General features: G+C 38.0%; 1 protein-coding gene across 2 annotated transcripts in view; it reads left to right on the forward strand.

The window, feature by feature from the left end:
• CHN1 (chimerin 1) overlaps positions 1 to 16,433 on the forward strand; it is a 213,528-nt gene that overhangs the window by 65,766 nt on the left and 131,329 nt on the right. For both annotated transcript variants that reach the window (XM_013046819.2, XM_004774381.3), the window contains one exon: positions 16,094 to 16,125. In XM_013046819.2, the coding sequence (XP_012902273.1) occupies positions 16,094 to 16,125 (32 nt within the window). The remainder of the gene's footprint in view (positions 1 to 16,093; positions 16,126 to 16,433) is intronic.

A 16,433-nucleotide genomic window follows, 5' to 3' on the forward strand; every position in this document is an offset into this window, starting at 1 on the left:
GTCGGGCCAGGGGTTTATCAATTTTATTAATTCTTTCAAAGAACCAGCTCCTAGTTTCGTTGATTTGTTCTATTGTTTTTTGGTTTCTATTTCATTGATTTCTGCTCTGATCTTTATGATTTCTCTTCTCCTGCTGGGCTTAGGGTTTTTTTCTTGTTCTTTCTCCAGCTCCTTTAGGTGTAGGGTTAGGTTGTGTACCTGAGACCTTTCTTGTTTCTTGAGAAAGGCTTGAACCGCTATATATTTTCCTCTCAGGACTGCCTTTGTTGTGTCCCACAGATTTTGAACCGTTGTATTTTCATTATCATTTGTTTCCATGATTTTTTTCAATTCTTCTTTAATTTTCCGGTTGACCCATTCATTCTTTAGAAGGATGCTGTTTAGTCTTCATGTATTTGGGTTGTTTTCAAACTTCCTTTTGTGGTTGAGTTCTAGCTTTAGAGCATTGTGGTCTGAAAATATGCAGGGAATGATCCCAATCTTTTGATACCGGTTGAGTCCTGATTTAGGACCGAGGATGTGATCTATTCTGGAGAATGTTCTATGTGCACTAGAGAAGAATGTGTATTCTGTTGCTTTGGGATGAAATGTTCTGAATATATCTGTGATGTCCATCTGGTCCAGTGTGTCGTTTAAGGCCTTTATTTCCTTGCTGATCTTTTGCTTGGATGACCTGTCCATTTCAGTGAGGGGAGTGTTAAAGTCCCCTACTATTATTGTATTATTGTTGATGTGTTTCTTTGATTTTGTTATTAATTGGTTTATATAGTTGGCTGCTCCCACGTTGGGGGCATAGATATTTAAAATTGTTAGATCTTCTTGTTGGACAGACCCTTTGAGTATGATATAGTGTCCTTCCTCATCTCTTATTATAGTCTTTGGCTTAAAACCTAATTGATCTGATATAAGGATTGCCACTCCTGCTTTCTTCTGATGTCCATTAGCATGGTAAATTCTTTTCCACCCCCTCACTTTAAATCTGGAGGTATCTTCGGGCTTAAAATGAGTATCTTGGAGGCAACATATAGATGGGTTTTGTTTTTTTATCCATTCTGATACCCTGTGTCTTTTGACAGGGGCATTTAGCCCATTAACATTCAGGGTAACTATTGAGAGATATGAATTTAGTGCCATTGTATTGCCTATAAGGTGACTGTTACTGTATATGGTCTCTGTTCCTTTCTGATCTACCACTTGTAGGCTCTCTCTTTGCTTAGAGGACCCCTTTCAATATTTCCTGTAGAGCTGGTTTGGTGTTTGCAAATTCTTTCAGTTTTTGTTTGTCCTGGAAGCTTTTAATCTCTCCTTCTATTTTCAATGATAGCCTGGCTGGATATAGTATTCTTGGCTGCATGTTTTTCTCGTTTAGTGCTCTGAAAATATCATGCCAGCTCTTTCTGGCCTGCCAGGTCTAAGTCAGCTGCCAATCTAATATTTTTACCATTGTATGTTACAGACTTCTTTTCTGGGGCTGCTTTCAGGATTTTCTCTTTGTCACTGCGACTTGTAAATTTTACTATTAGGTGACAGGGTGTGGGCCTATTCTTATTGATTTTGAGGGGCGTTCTCTGAACCTCCTGAATTTTGATGCTCGTTCCCTTTGCCATATGGGGGAAATTCTCCCCAATAATTCTCTCCAGTATACCTCTGCTCCCCTCTCTCTTTCTTCTTCTTCTGGAATCCCAATTATTCTAATGTTGTTTCGTCTTATGGTGTCACTTATCTCTCGAATTCTCCCTTCGTGGTCCAGTAGCTGTTTGTCCCTCATTTGCTCAGCTTCTTTATTCTCTGCCATTTGGTCTTCTATATCACTAATTCTTTCTTCTGCCTCACTTATTCTAGCAGTGAGAGCCTCCATTTTTGATTGCACCTCATTAATAGCTTTTTTGATTTCAACTTGGTTAGATTTTAGTTCTTTTATTTCTCCAGAAAGGGCTTTTATATCTCTCGAGAGGGTTTCTCTAATATCTTCCATGCCTTTTTCGAGCCCGGGTAGAACCTTGAGAATTGTCATTCTGAACTCTAGATCTGACATATTACCAATGTCTGTATTGATTAGGTCCCTAGCCTTCGGTACTGCCTCTTGTTCTTTTTTTTTGTGTTGAATTTATCCTTCTTGTCATTTTGTCCAGATAAGAGTATATGAAGGAGCAAGTAAAATACTAAAAGGGTGGCAACAACCCCAGGAAAATATGCTTTAACCAAATTAGAAGAGATCCCAAATTGTGAGGGGGGAGAAAGGGGATAAAAAGAGGTTCAAAAAGGAAGAAAAAAAAAAAGAAAAAAGAGAACAAAAAAGAAAAGAATTAAAAAAAAGAAAACAAATAAGAAAAATATAAAAAAGAAAAAATATATATATTAGATAAACTGGTTAAAAAACGTTAAAAAAGAAAAAGGTAAAAGTTAAAAAAAATTTTACCAGAAGGCGAAAAAAAAAACAAAAAATGGAAAAGAAAAAAATTAAATTAACTGCAAGACTAAAAAAAATCACAGGGCAAAAGCCATGAGTTCCATGCTTTCTCCTCTGGAATTCTGCTGCTCTTCTTGGTATTGAAACTGCACTCCTTGGTAGGTGATCTTGGTCTGGGCTGGATTTCTTGTCAATCTTCTGGGGGAGGGGCCTGTTGTTTTGATTCTCAAGTGTCTTTGCCCCAGGCGGAATTGCACCGCCCTTATCAGGGGCCGGGGTGAGTACTCCTCTCGGGTTTGCTTTCAGGAGCTTTTGTTCCCTGAGCGCTTTCCGTAGAGTTCCGGAGGACGGGAATACAAATGGCGGCCTCCTGGTCTCCGGCCTGGATGAGCCGAGAGCCCAGGGCCCCACTCCTCAGTGCGCCCTCAGAGAACAGCGCCCAGTTACTCCCGTCTGCCTGACCTCCGACCGCGCTCCGAGCTCACTGAGCCTGCGACCGATTCAAGGTAACACCGAGCTGTGAGCTTACTGTCGGCTCTGTCTCTGTAGCCGACTTTCCCGTTCCAATACCCGGAAGCTCTGCGACACTCAGACACACCCGATCCTTCTGTGACCCTGCGGGACCTGAGGCCACGCTAACCCCGTGTGGGCTTCGCTCTGGTATAGCCTCTGGAGCGATGTCCCTCAGCGGAGCAGACTTTTAAAGTCCTGATTTTGTGCGCGGTTGCTCCACCGCTTGCCGGGAGCCGGTCCTACCTTTCAGAAAGTGGTTGTTTTTCTGTTTCCAGAATTGCTGTTGTTCTTCTCTTCGATCTGCCGATGGATTTTCAGGTGTTTGCAATCTTTAGATAAGCTATCTAGCTGATCTCCGGCTAGCTGAAGTAGTCTCAGCCTGCTACTTCTCCTGACTCCTCCCCGGATATATATATATAATTAGCAAATTAGTAGTGATAACAACTTGTTTCTGTATTTGACCAATCTCTGTAATACTCAATAATATCTTTCTGTTTTTATCTGGTCATAACTGAAGGGCGATTAATGAAGAGAGGGAAATGGCCTCATTTTGAAGAAGTGACATCCCTATTCAATATTGGTCTAATGATCAAGTTTATAAATATAGATATTGAGAGTGTTTATGTCACTAATGCAGCTAATCTGCTTATTTTGAGCAATATTCAGTCTCATGGAATTCCTGTAAAACAAATAACTTAGATATCTATTTAAAGTGAAAGTAATTTTAAGTGAAAGTAAATTTAAATTTTAAAATGAAAGTAAAGCATTAATCAGAATAATTATTGAATAAAGAAAGTTTCAGTCTTAGTCTTAATTAAATGATAAATAGCTGGCTTGGGAGAATTAAAGGTTCTTGGGAGTGATGAGCACTAAAAATAAAACCGTATTGAGTAACCAGTTGCTGTTTAACCTCAAATATTTAACTGAGGAATTGGATTTGGGACATTAAACACTAAGTGGCCACTGTGTTTAAGGGGGAAATGGCAACAGGATTTAATTACCACTGAAACATGGAGAGAAAAAGAAAAGTTAATGCAGTAGATAAACTGATGGCTCTTTTAAACAAAGGTTAGTAGGTTCTGGGGATGCTAATTGTAATTATAAAAATGGTCCAATGACATTGTCTTGAAGGACATTTCTCTACTACAGTTGTAAGAAATGGAGAGCTAACCCTGTTCATGGGGATGTGCACATTTCCACGCCTTTTTCTTCTAACCCCATAACAGTGTATCGCAGATTAGAAATGCAGAGGCTGGGAAATTATGCACACCCAGAGGGAATATATATTTATTTTCCAGCCATGTCTGATGACCTTCTCTCGTGATCTAAGCCCTTAGTTCCAATGATGAATTCCATGTCCCGCTCTTTCTCAGGTGAATTTCTGTTAGCATTCATGAGAGCAAGATGTGTAGCACCTTATTTTAAAACCTGAATTATTCAACCGTTAAATTGTAAATTATTGAAGACAAAACCCTAAAACAATATATCTAATAGTAAGAAGTAACATAATTTGACAGAAAATACAACAGTAACTAATACCCTTTTTTTTATTTCAGGAGATCTTACCAATTGCCATTGTGAATGTTAAAATACAGAACATTTTTTTAAAAGATTTTATTTATTTATTTGACAGAGAGAGATATATAGAGAGAGGAAACACAGGTATGAGGAGTGGGAGAGGGAGAAGCAGAAGCAGACTTCCCACTGAGCAGGGAGCCCAGTGCGGGGGTGGGGGGGTGTGCTCCATCCCAGAACCCTGGGCTCATGACCTGTCCTGAAGGCAGCCGCTTAACAGTTCAGCTACCCAGTCTCCCCCAAAACATTTTTTTTAATTAAATGCTATTTTTAGGAGAAAATTTTGAAATTTAAATATGAAAATAAATCTTTTTAGAAGGAAAGATGTCCAGGTCCACAACTAAGTACTTTACGCATGCCTTAGAGACTAAGCAAATGCATAAAAGCTTGAAAATGATTCTTAGTAATATTGTCACAGTGCAGTTTTATCTTATGGTGGAGTTATTCTGAATTTAGCACATGAAGTAGAAGTCTTACATAATCAGAATTACCTTGGAAATCCCTTTATCGCCTATAAAGTAATGGTACATATATTGTGTATACAACTCTGGGTCAATAAGGGAATGCATAAATATATAATTCAATGAAATGTAGTTTATAATAAATATAAAATGTATACTTATGTGATTTTCAATTATGTAAAAAGTGATTTTGTTATTTTATGTCAACCTCCTGGTTGAATTCAAATAAATGTGTATATATGTGTGTGTGTATGCATGTGCATATGTGTGTAGACATATATGGGAGGCAGACACAGGCTTAAATTACATAGATATACAATATATGTATTTAAGTAGAAATATCAAAGAGCTTCCATATCTTTAGTTGATTCATACTAATATGGTATAAATCAAACTAGTTTCATATTTGAGCACCCTTAAACATAGAGCCTTAAAATGGATACACCTTTTTTTTTTTTTCTGGCATCCAAATAGTGGGAATGTAGTTATGATTTTTAAATGCATAAAACCAAATCTCTACTCTCTGTGAATTGTTTTTGGAGCTAATGTTGCAGGGAGCTGGATAACATTTTTGAGGAAGCTTCTTATTGTTATAACAAACAGTTGTGTTTTTCTACAGTAAATGGGGAAAGTAGACTGAGGCTGGAGAGAATGCACCAAACTCAAGTCTGGTGCTGTTAATGAAATGAGAAATATAGGTGCCCCTGTGATCATTTCTTTACTTACTGTCTCATCCCTGTAGATTCTATTCAGCACCTGGATATGATGACTTGTATATAATAAATACTCTTAAATGTTTATTGAATGAATGGGGGTGCCTGGGTGGCTCAGTGGGTTAAAGCCTCTGCCTTTGGCTCAGGTCATGATCCCAGCATCCTGGATCAAGCCCCACATCGGGCTCTCTGCTCAGTGGGGAACCTGCTTCTCCCCCACCCCCCCCACCCCCGCCTGCCTTTCTGCCTACTTGTGATCTCTGTCTTTCGAATAAATAAACTCTTAAAAAAAATATTTATTGAATGAATGAATGAATGAATGAATATTGTTGTGCAACTTAATTGGCAAAATAACGCTCTTATTATATGGTTTACCAAAACGTGTATTAGTGTCCGTAGCCCTTAGGCTCCAGTCCTTTCTGTGGCCTGCGTGTATTCGTTGAGGCAGTATACTCTGAGGCTCTTCTACCTGCCAAGTCCTCAGGATTCAAAGCAAATAAAGCAAGTCCCTTCTGCTCGAGGATCTTCCTTTCTAGGTGGCGGAGGGAGCCGCAAATCCAGCATTATAGCAGATGTGGCAGCAGTTAGTTCTCTTGTTACACGTGACAGTTCCCGTGGGCAAGCTCAGAGTACCTGTGGGGGCACTTGTGGGCGCATGGCAGATGCAGCCCCAGGGCTAAGCAGACATCACTAATAAAAACTTCTGTGCCCTAAGTGTGACATGTGGACTTTATCCCCATAGCTATGGTTGGGGGGAGTGTTAATGGGATCAGATTTAGGCATAGAAAGCACATTCTGTCTGCAGCGTGGAAGAAGGACTGGAAAGGGAGATGGCAGATGGAGATTTTAGAGACAAGAAGACTGGTTTAGGGGGAATTGCGGTAATACTAGTGAAGAGTGGTGAAGGCATATAAACTGTTCCTGAGACTAACCAGTGGAGGCAGGAAATGGGAAAACGCAAAGCGGAAGAATTCACAGAACTCAAGTGAGTTAGATAGTCATGGGCATGACTGAGAGAGGGAAGTCTAGCAGCTGTGGATGAACCAGTCCGCTTCCCTCTCATGATCTTCTTTAATGTCATACTGGCTTGGCAAAACCACAGCCCTGTTTAAATCTGCTCTTGTGTACTTTGCACGTACTCCCAAGAAACTGAGTATGGCTGGAGAAAATGAAGTGCTGAACAGGGTTCACGTTAAATTTATGAACCTCAAGTTGGTACTTACTGTTCCCCCGTGGGCATACTGTGCTTTCCCTTAAACTTTTACTACCTTACTCCTCACCTCCTTCTCAGCTCATAATTTATATCCTACTTTAATCCTGATTGATGCAATTAGAAGAGACCTTCCCAAAAACTTTCAGTGCCGCATCGCCTCAGCGTTTAGCATTTGGGGCCCCATATTCTGTGTTCTTGCCTGTTACCATTGTTCATGGCCAGCTCTCCACTACCCCTGTTTTCCTCTTGTCTACTTAAGGACCTAATCCTAGCAGTTCCTCAGGCTCCTTCATCATCAACAGTTTTCTCTTTTTACATCAGGCCACAGACATCCTATTATTTCTCCCATCTTAAAAAATTGTCTTGACCCTACTTTATCCGGCCTTGCCCAATTTCTTCGTTCCCCTTTGTAGAAAACACTTGAAAGTACTGTCAGTGTTTGCTCTTTCCAGCCTTGCTCCTCCTATTTTCTCTTAAACCTGCTTCAGCCAGGCTGTTACCCACTACCACTCCATGAGAACTGGGTAGGCAAGGTCACCAGTGACTTCCACCTTGCTCGATCTCATGGTCGGTTTTTCTGCTTAGCTTCTGAGCAGCATGGGGCGCAGAGGATGACTTGCACCATGATACACTTTCCTCACTTCATTTCTAGGACATTGTAGTCTCTTGGTCTTTCTCCTGCCTCCACAGCCCCCTTTGCTGGTTCCTCTTCTCTCTGACCTCCATGTTCAGATGCTCCAGGGCTCAGTCCTTGATCTTCATGTCTTCTCTGCTTATATTTATTCCCTGACAAGGTTGCCAGTTTCAGGTTTTAATACAACTTGTATTTCCAGTCCAGTCCTCTTTGCCCAGATTCCAGACCATGTAATCAGTTGCTTACTCTATGTCCTCCCTTGATGCCATCTCAAATATAACACATTCACAGAAACTGACATTTGTCTTCCTCCCAAAACCTGCTCTTACCAAAAAAAGTTTTCCACATGTCAGTTAATGGCAGTTCCTTCCAGTTGCTAGATCAAAAACCATGCATCATACTTGGGTCTTTTTTTTTTTTCTTTTCTTCCTCGCACCATCCCATGATTAATTCATCAGGAAATCATACAGGGTCTATTTTCAGAATATGTGCACAATATGTTAACAATCCTACCACTTCTTACTATTTCCATGGCTACCGTTTGGGTATGAACTGTGGGAACTGCTAGATATCCACCCAAATCCATTCTTCCTTTTTTGAGAAACCTGGTTAGTATAATTTCCCCATTTCATTTATATACTTATGTCCATATGATGGTTTTCTCTTGTGGAATAGAAGTGAACTTGAATGCTGGACCCATTAAAACTTTACATCTAAGTTCCTCCATATTATGCTCCTTCCTGCTTGGATTCAGATAAAAACAGGGGGGTCCTCGAAAAGACGGGACAGAGCTAAAAGATGGAAGCGGTCTAGATGTGGGACAATTGTCTTCCGGGATCTGAATACTTATCCGGGGATGTTATACAAGCAAGACATAAACTTCTGTTATGTCCAGTTAGTATATATTTAAATCGATTTGTCATAGTAAATTATTCTACCCCAACGTTCAGTAATCTCTCAGCTGTGTAACTGAAATAGTTCTTAACTGATATTTCCCTTGTAGCCTGTTGTCTTCACAGAATGTTCTTTTTAAAATTTAATCAGATCTGGTCACTCTTCTACTCAGAACTGTGCATTGGCTCCCTGTTACCCAGAGTAAAAGCCCAGTCCTTACAAGGACTTCCAAGGCCCTACATAATCTCCCCATGACTTTAGTTTTCTGTGCTTATCTCCTCTCCTTCTTTCCCCATATCCTGCTTTGACCATACCATCCTTCTTGTTTTTCATACATTCTAGCTGTGCTCCTTTCTCCAAGCCATTGCACCAACTCCTTTTTCCGGAATGTTCTAATATCCAAATGGCTACTTCTTCATATCCTTCAAGTCTTCTCAAGTCTTCCCTTCTCAATGAGGCCCATCCTGACCACTGTATTTAAAATTATATTTTATCACCCACCCCATCATTTACAATTCTTAATTAATTCTACTTTGTTTTTATAACACTTTTAATTTTGTAACATTCTACAACATATAGTTTACTTATTTTTTATGTTTATTGTGATCTTCCCTTCCTTGAATACAAGCTCCATGAGGGTAGGATCTTGATCTGTTTTGTTCATCAGTATGTCCCAGGTGCCTTGAACAGTGCTTGACACATTAAGTAAGGTGCTTAAATAAAGACTTGTTAATTGAGTGAAAGGGAGGTTTAAAGCATTTGTTTTATGTTTATTTTAGAGGACATACTTTGCTAGGTGGAAGTACAAGAGTTTATTTCAGAAGTGAGAGGAAAGTACCTTAATTGAAATCATAGCTTCACTGCTGATTGCAGCTTTATGCTGACAGACTATAGCTCAGTTTGATTCTATAAAAATAAAGATTATCCTGCTCAGAGATCTCTTAGGTGTTGTGACGATCTGTTACTTAACACTTACTATATACTTTCCAGCTAGGAAGTGTTTTTTATGAATGCTGAGTAATAACATTGAATTATTAAAACCAACTATTTATTTTAAGGTCAGCCTATCATTCAAAAGTCTGTTTTCGTCTTATTTTACTTTTGAAATGTGCCCCCCCCCCCGCCTTTATGGGTCATCTCTTGCTCTTGTTTAATATTTAGTGTTCAGTAAGCAGTTGTAGGTAGTAAGGTATGCTTTGATGTCAAAATCTATACTTTAATGTAGAAGTATATTTATAAAATTGGAGATCACAACTACAATTCTAAAAAGGACCCCTTCACCAGTTACATAAACAGATTGGTGGTTTCTACATCTTTATTCATACAACTTAAAAGTACTTGAATCTAAAGTGGGAAAATAGTGAATACAAAGAATAGAGAATACAAAGAAAAAATAACTGATATCAAGAAACTGAACTGGTTTTTAGCAAGTCACTAGGTAGTAATTACAGAGCTTTAAAAAAACTCCATAAATATTCTTTTTTTTTTTAAGATTATTTATTTATTAGAGAAAGAGAGAGAGCAGAACGCGTGAGAAAAATGAGTTGGGGGAGAAGCAGAGGGAGAGGGAGAGGCAGGCTTCCCGCTGAGCAGGGAGAACCCGATAGGGGACTTGATTCTAGGACCCCAGGATCATGACCTGAGCCGAAGGCAGATGTGTAATGACTGAGCCACCCAGGCATCCCTGTAAATGCATATTCTTCATTGAATTTGTGAAATCTGACAGTAATAGAGAGCTAGCCTATTTGGCATGCTGAAGATTAATGGTTTTCTTGGGTAAGCCTAAAATATAGTGGAAAACAAGTTGCATTCTTAGCACTTGTAACTTTGGTCTAAATATCATCAAGAAGGCTATAGAATTGAGGAGGAAAGCAGAAACCTAGAAGTTTACCTTACTATTAAGGGGGATAAAAAATTAAACAATCTTTTTAAGTTCCCTAACATTTCTGATCTCTTTTTTGTCACCTCCTCCCTACAAGTCATTTCCGGCTGTGTAGCTCTTTGATGAGTCCTTACTCTTCCACGATGTCGGCTTTGCTCTGTTTTTGGTTTTTCTGTTGTTGTTTTTTAAGTTTTTTTAAGTTTAAATTTTTTTGATTTGTTGAAGCTTAACTGTTATCCATGTTGATATTTTCTATGGTGTAAAGTTCAGTGAGAAAAAACCCCAGAAATTTAGAAAATGTGGTGTAAAAATTTGTGCTTCCATGGAAAGCTGCATTGTCTTTGTGTAGGAGAGTAGCACCTCCTTCCTGGTTATCCAGTTCCAGTCTTCCATTGTCTTTGAGTGGTTATAAAACTCCCCCTCCTCTTCTTTCTACCCTCTCACTCTCCTCCTCCCTAACTCTAATACAGGAAACTAAAATAGATCCAAAGCTAGAGGTTAGTACTGAGTAACTTGCTAGTGTTTAATTCAGTATCTACTGCTGTAGGAAGCAAATACCAATGTGCATTTCCCCCCCTTTCCTCGTTCCATGCCTCCAAACTGAGCCACTTTGAAAAACAATGCAAAACAAAATCTTGATACTTGAAAATATTTTTCTTTTGTTTGCTTTTATGTACATGTTCTAGACTGCTGCCTGGAAAAAAGACTGTCCAGGGTTCTGTTATTTCTTACAATTTCATGTGTATATACCCTAACTTTTATAAGACTCATGTAGACCTCCAGACTAGGTTTTAAAGTACCTGGCTCCGAGTACTGTTTTTAATGGGAACAAGAAAGAGATAATTCGTGTGACTTCTGACCAAGTCAATACTATCACTGTTGGAAAAGAGCAACATTAAGCATTTTGGAAATTTCCTGAATGTTCTGCTTCATTGTTCTAGTGGCATTGCCTCTAGAAATATATATTCCTTAAATTTGAATTTAAATTAGAAAAATTTGGTGGTGGGGGGAAACAACTGTTCTTAACTATAGCCATGAGACAGAATAAAAAAAATAAGAATCTGAGAGCTGAATCTATAACATTGTGTGTGAAGAGGGAAAGGAATTAACATTTATAATCCTTTTATTGTTTACCCCTGCTGTTTTCAGATTTCCTTTGCAGAGCAAGAAGCTTATATATTAAATAAGCTCTTCTTGTTTTTGTAGAAAATAAGATACGAAATAAGACTTCTTTAATTGAAAGAGTGTGGTTGGTGAATTTGATTAAGTTGTTTTATGTATGAAGAAAATTATTTAAATGCTATGTTAAAAATAACAATAAAAGAAAAATTTTTCATTAGTTATAAAACTATAGTAAATGTTAACAAATTCCATTGATATTTAAAGTATTATAAAGTGGTATCTACTACTTATTGAATTCCTGTGTTTACTGTGCACTTAATGTAATACTCAGTAATGATTGACTTAGTTCTTTCTCTGCTGGCATGACCTACATTGTAGCAACCAAACTACAGCACCTTTTATTCCTAGTTGGAATATGTATTATTCCCCTCATTTTCCATTTTTCCTACTCATGACATGGTATCATGGAAAAAATGTTAACTATTAAACACAGAAAATTAGAGAAAACTAAAGCATGTAATTCAACATAAGTACTAATTTAAAATCCCTTCTTGCTTAGTCAAATTGACTTTAGCCAGTTTTAGTCTGTTTTGTTTTGAACTTTATTTTTATTTTTTGAAACTTAGAAACAAGCACATAAATGTTTATATAAGCACAAATATATTTTTATTATTCCATGTAACATTTAAATTCCCAGGTGGATGTATTTGTAAGTAAATTAATTGGAATCATTAATAATCATTGTTTATATTACTAACCCTTTTTTACTTGATTATATGTCATAAAGTAATGCTGTCCTAGGAGTTTGAAAATCTATTGCAGATCACTACTTAAGTAATGATATCTGACACATCAGCAAAAATCTAAATGCTATTGTGGGGAAGGGAAAACTTCTTTATCTTCTTAGGTTCAGTGTCTTGGGCCTGCAAATTGAACTGACCAAAGAGAGATTAACAGTAGAAAAGGTCTATTTCATATGCACACAGGGGAGGAGGGGCCCCCAGCAGATAAATGAAAACCTCAAGGAGGCAGTTTCATCCAGTGGCTTACATACCACTTTAACAAAGACTAATAAAGTGTGCTGAAGAGCCCAGACAGAGCAAAAGGAGTTTGGGCCTCAGAAGGATTAGGGTGAGTTGTGGAAAGGTGATTAGGAACTGTTCAGTAAGTAAGGGGTTTGGTAAAGTGTATTATGCAGGCTCCAGCCATCTCAGTTGATGAGAATTGTCCCTGGAGTCATTGTGTTTTTCTCTCTCTGTTATGGGAGGGGACACCTTTACAAAGGGAAATATATGCCCGCTTTGAGGTGAAAGAGGAAGGCCTCATTGTTCCTTCTGTGTTTGGGATTTCTTAATCTCATTCTGCTCAAAATAATCCTTATGCAGAAGTGGCATATTCTGATCTCCTTCACTATCTAGGTAAAAGAGAAAAAAAAGAGTTAGTTTAAACTTGTTTTATTTCAGGGTGCGTGCCTGGGTGGCTTGGTTGGTTAAGCGTCTGCCTTCGGCTCAAGTCATGATCCCAAAGTCCTCGGATGGAGCCCCAAGTCAGGCTCCCTGCTGCTTCTCTCTCTCCCTCCTCCTGCTTGTGTTCCCTCTCTCACTGTGTCTCTCTCTGTCAAATAAATAAAAGCCTTAAAAAATTTTTTTTAATTGTTTTATTTTATATTCCCATAATAGTAAAGCGGAAAAGAGGCAATTGATTTGTCACTTTGTCAGTTTATCTTGGACTTAATTGATTATTAAAACAGTACTGTATTAAGCATCCAATGTTTACCTAATTTCCTTTAATTCAAAGTTCTTTTGGGTAAAACAAAATAATTATTCAGCAGTGTAAAACCTAATCAGTTGTGTTATGAAGATGACTACTTACGCAATCCATGGAAGTGTGTTACACATCTAATGCGGGACTTTCGCCTAATCAGTATTGTCCTGGGTTTTAACACTGTTGGACTGCTGCACCATTTAAGGCCACCAGGATTTCAGGCACACCACTTCTTTGTACTGGTCGAGAATTGTCATCATTGAGTAGAGTGTATTTAAGAACTTTCATTTTGCTTCATTCCCATAGGCTTGATAAAGTGCTTTTTACCTTCAGCCACCTGTAAAGATCTTATGATTTGAGGGACCCCATTGAGGGGAATATATCCTAATGTGTTTGAGACTCTAATATTAAATTACACAAAAGTTAATCTCAATTTCTGTTTTTTTTTAAGGTAATATCAGCTATATCAGCAGTGCATTAATGCATTCTTTATTTAAAATATTCTATTATAGATAATACTGAAGTCTCTCTTTTGCCTTCCCAGTGGGCCTATTAGTTCAGTTCTCCCCAACCTTCCTGGAAGGAAACCATTTGAATTTGGTGTATATTTTTCCAGATATCGCTCTAGTCTATAAATGTATATTAAAGTATTAGTGTACATGGGCTTTTCCTGATTGGTGTCATACTGTATAATTATTCCATAACTTACGTTTGTATTCAGTGGTTTGTTTTGGTGATTTCTTCATGTTAGTCCCTGTAGATCTACATCATTCCTCCAAACTGCATTTACTATAATTCAGCTTACTTAGTCCCCTATTGGTATATATTGGTGTAAATATATTTATTTTCATTTAAAATTTTTTATTAATTTAAAATATTTTAAAATCTGTTGTAATTTAATTTTTAATTTTTAAAATTATTGATGTATAATTGATATACATTGTTATATTAGTTCAGATATACAACATATTGATTCAACAAGTCTATAGGTTACTCAGTGTTTACCACCATAGGTGTAGTCACCATCTGTCACTGTACAATGTTATTGCTACCTTATTGACTATATTCTCTATACTGTATTTTTTATCTCTGTGACTTATTTTATAACTAGAATTTTGTACGTCTTAATCCCCTTCATCTACTTAACACATCCCTTCCCTCTTCCTCCCTGGCAATTTGTTCTCTGTATTATAATAGTCTGTTTCTTTTGTTTTTTAGATCCCACTTATAAGTGAAATCATATGGTATTTGTCTTTCTCTATCCAACTTATTTCATGTTGCCTAATATCTCCATGTAGTTGCAAATGTCAAGGTCTCATTCATTTTTATGGCTGAGTAGTAGTCCAGTGTGTGTGTGTGTGTATGTGCGCGTGCGCGCACCCGCGCGCACACACATCCTCTTTATCCTCGTTTTATCCTTTATCCTTATCTTCTTTATCCATTCATCAATCAGTGGACATGTGGACTCCCTCCATAATTTGGCTATTATAAATATAACACTATACAACACTATGTTTATTGTTATGTTTATTGTTATTGTTTATAACAATAAACATAGGGTTGCAAATATCTTTTCAAATTAGTGTTTTTCATTTTCTTTGGGTAAATACCTGGTAGGGAATTACTGGATCTTATGGTATTTCTATTTTTAATTTTTTTTTAAAAGTAAGCTCTACACCCAACATGGGGCTTGAACTCACAACCCCAACCAAGATCAAGAGTCTTGTGTTTTACTGACTGGGCCAGCCAGGTACCCCTCTGTTTTTAATTTGTTGAGGATCCTCCATTCTGTTTCCCACAGTGGCTGCACCACTTTGCATTCCCACCAACAGTGCACGAGGGCTCCTTTTTCTCCACATCTTCGCCAAAACTTGTTGTTTCTTGTGTTTCTTAGTCTAGCCATTCTGACTGGTATAAAGTGATAAATCTTATTGTGGTTCTGATTTGCATTTCCCTGAAAATTAGTGATGTCAAGCATCTTTTTGTGTGTCTGTTTGCCATCTGCATGTCTTATTGAAAAATGTCTATTCAGGTCATTCAGAACACTATTAAAATGTCACCTTCTCACAGAGGCCTTTCCTGACCACCCAGCTTAAACACCTCATTAGCCCATCCTTTTACATTACCCATTGTTATTTTTATTATAGCACTTATTACTACTTTATATTTTCCCAGTTTTTTTCCTTGAAACTTCTTGTCTGTTTCTAAGTTTCAAAAGAGTAATGATAGTTTTTGTTTTATTACAGTGATATGTCCCCTTCTACGAAGGATAGTGCATATCACACCGTTGGCATTCAGTAAATGTTTCTTAAATGGATGGTCTAAATACTCTCTTTCAGTCTACCTCAGTACAGATTCCTTAGACTCTTCCCTGCAGGACCTTGCTTTAGCCACAGCCAGTACACCTGCAGTGGTCTGCATGGAATGCAGGGAGGAGGAGAGGGGTGAACTCTGATGAGGGAAGAGCTGATGGGAGAGGAAAAGGGCAAGATTAAACGGAGGCATGAATGGGATGGGAAATGTGGAGTAACAGGAAGGAAGATGAAGGGTGAGAAAGCCACAGTCTGTTCTGACACAAATGTGGCACTAGGAGATTGATGTTTTACTTTACTTTTTGGATTAAGTGATGTAAATATTTTATCAGATTCATAAAGTCCTAGAAATGAAAGATCAAATTTAATCCAATTCTTTTACATACACAGCCCTTTTTAGATAAGGAATAGATGTGAGAGATGAAGTGACAAGTTCGAATAGCACAATTAACCTGCTGATAGAATTGAGACTCTCCAGACTCTGATTTTATTCTAATTCTTTATCTCAAAATATACCTTAATTTGCCACATATACAAAATGTTGAGTTAGGTTCTGAACATTTGCATTTTCACAAATATCTTTTTTTTCTTCCCAAATAGGTAGAAAACAGACCAAAGTATTATGGAAGAGAGTAAGTATGGATTATGACAAAACATTTTATAGATTGGAATATGTAAGAGAGACAGGTAAATGGATGCATTGCTAAAAATACAAACAAGATGAAAGAGGTATTCAAGTTTGAGTGAATTAAATTATTTTTCTGATTACAAATACAGTTATTCTGGGGCACCTGGGTGGCTCAGTGGGTTAAAGCCTCTGCCTTCAGCTCAGGTCATGATTCCAGGGTCCTGGGATGGAGCCCCGCATCAGGCTTTTGCTCAGCAGGGAGCCTGCTTCCCTCCCTCTCTCTCTGCCTGTGTCTCTGCGTGCTTGTGATCT

This window comes from Mustela putorius, unplaced genomic scaffold (genome assembly GCF_011764305.1).
Source record: "Mustela putorius furo isolate JIRA1106 unplaced genomic scaffold, ASM1176430v1.1 tig00003869_pilon_pilon_pilon, whole genome shotgun sequence".
Lineage (NCBI taxonomy): Eukaryota > Metazoa > Chordata > Mammalia > Carnivora > Mustelidae > Mustela > Mustela putorius.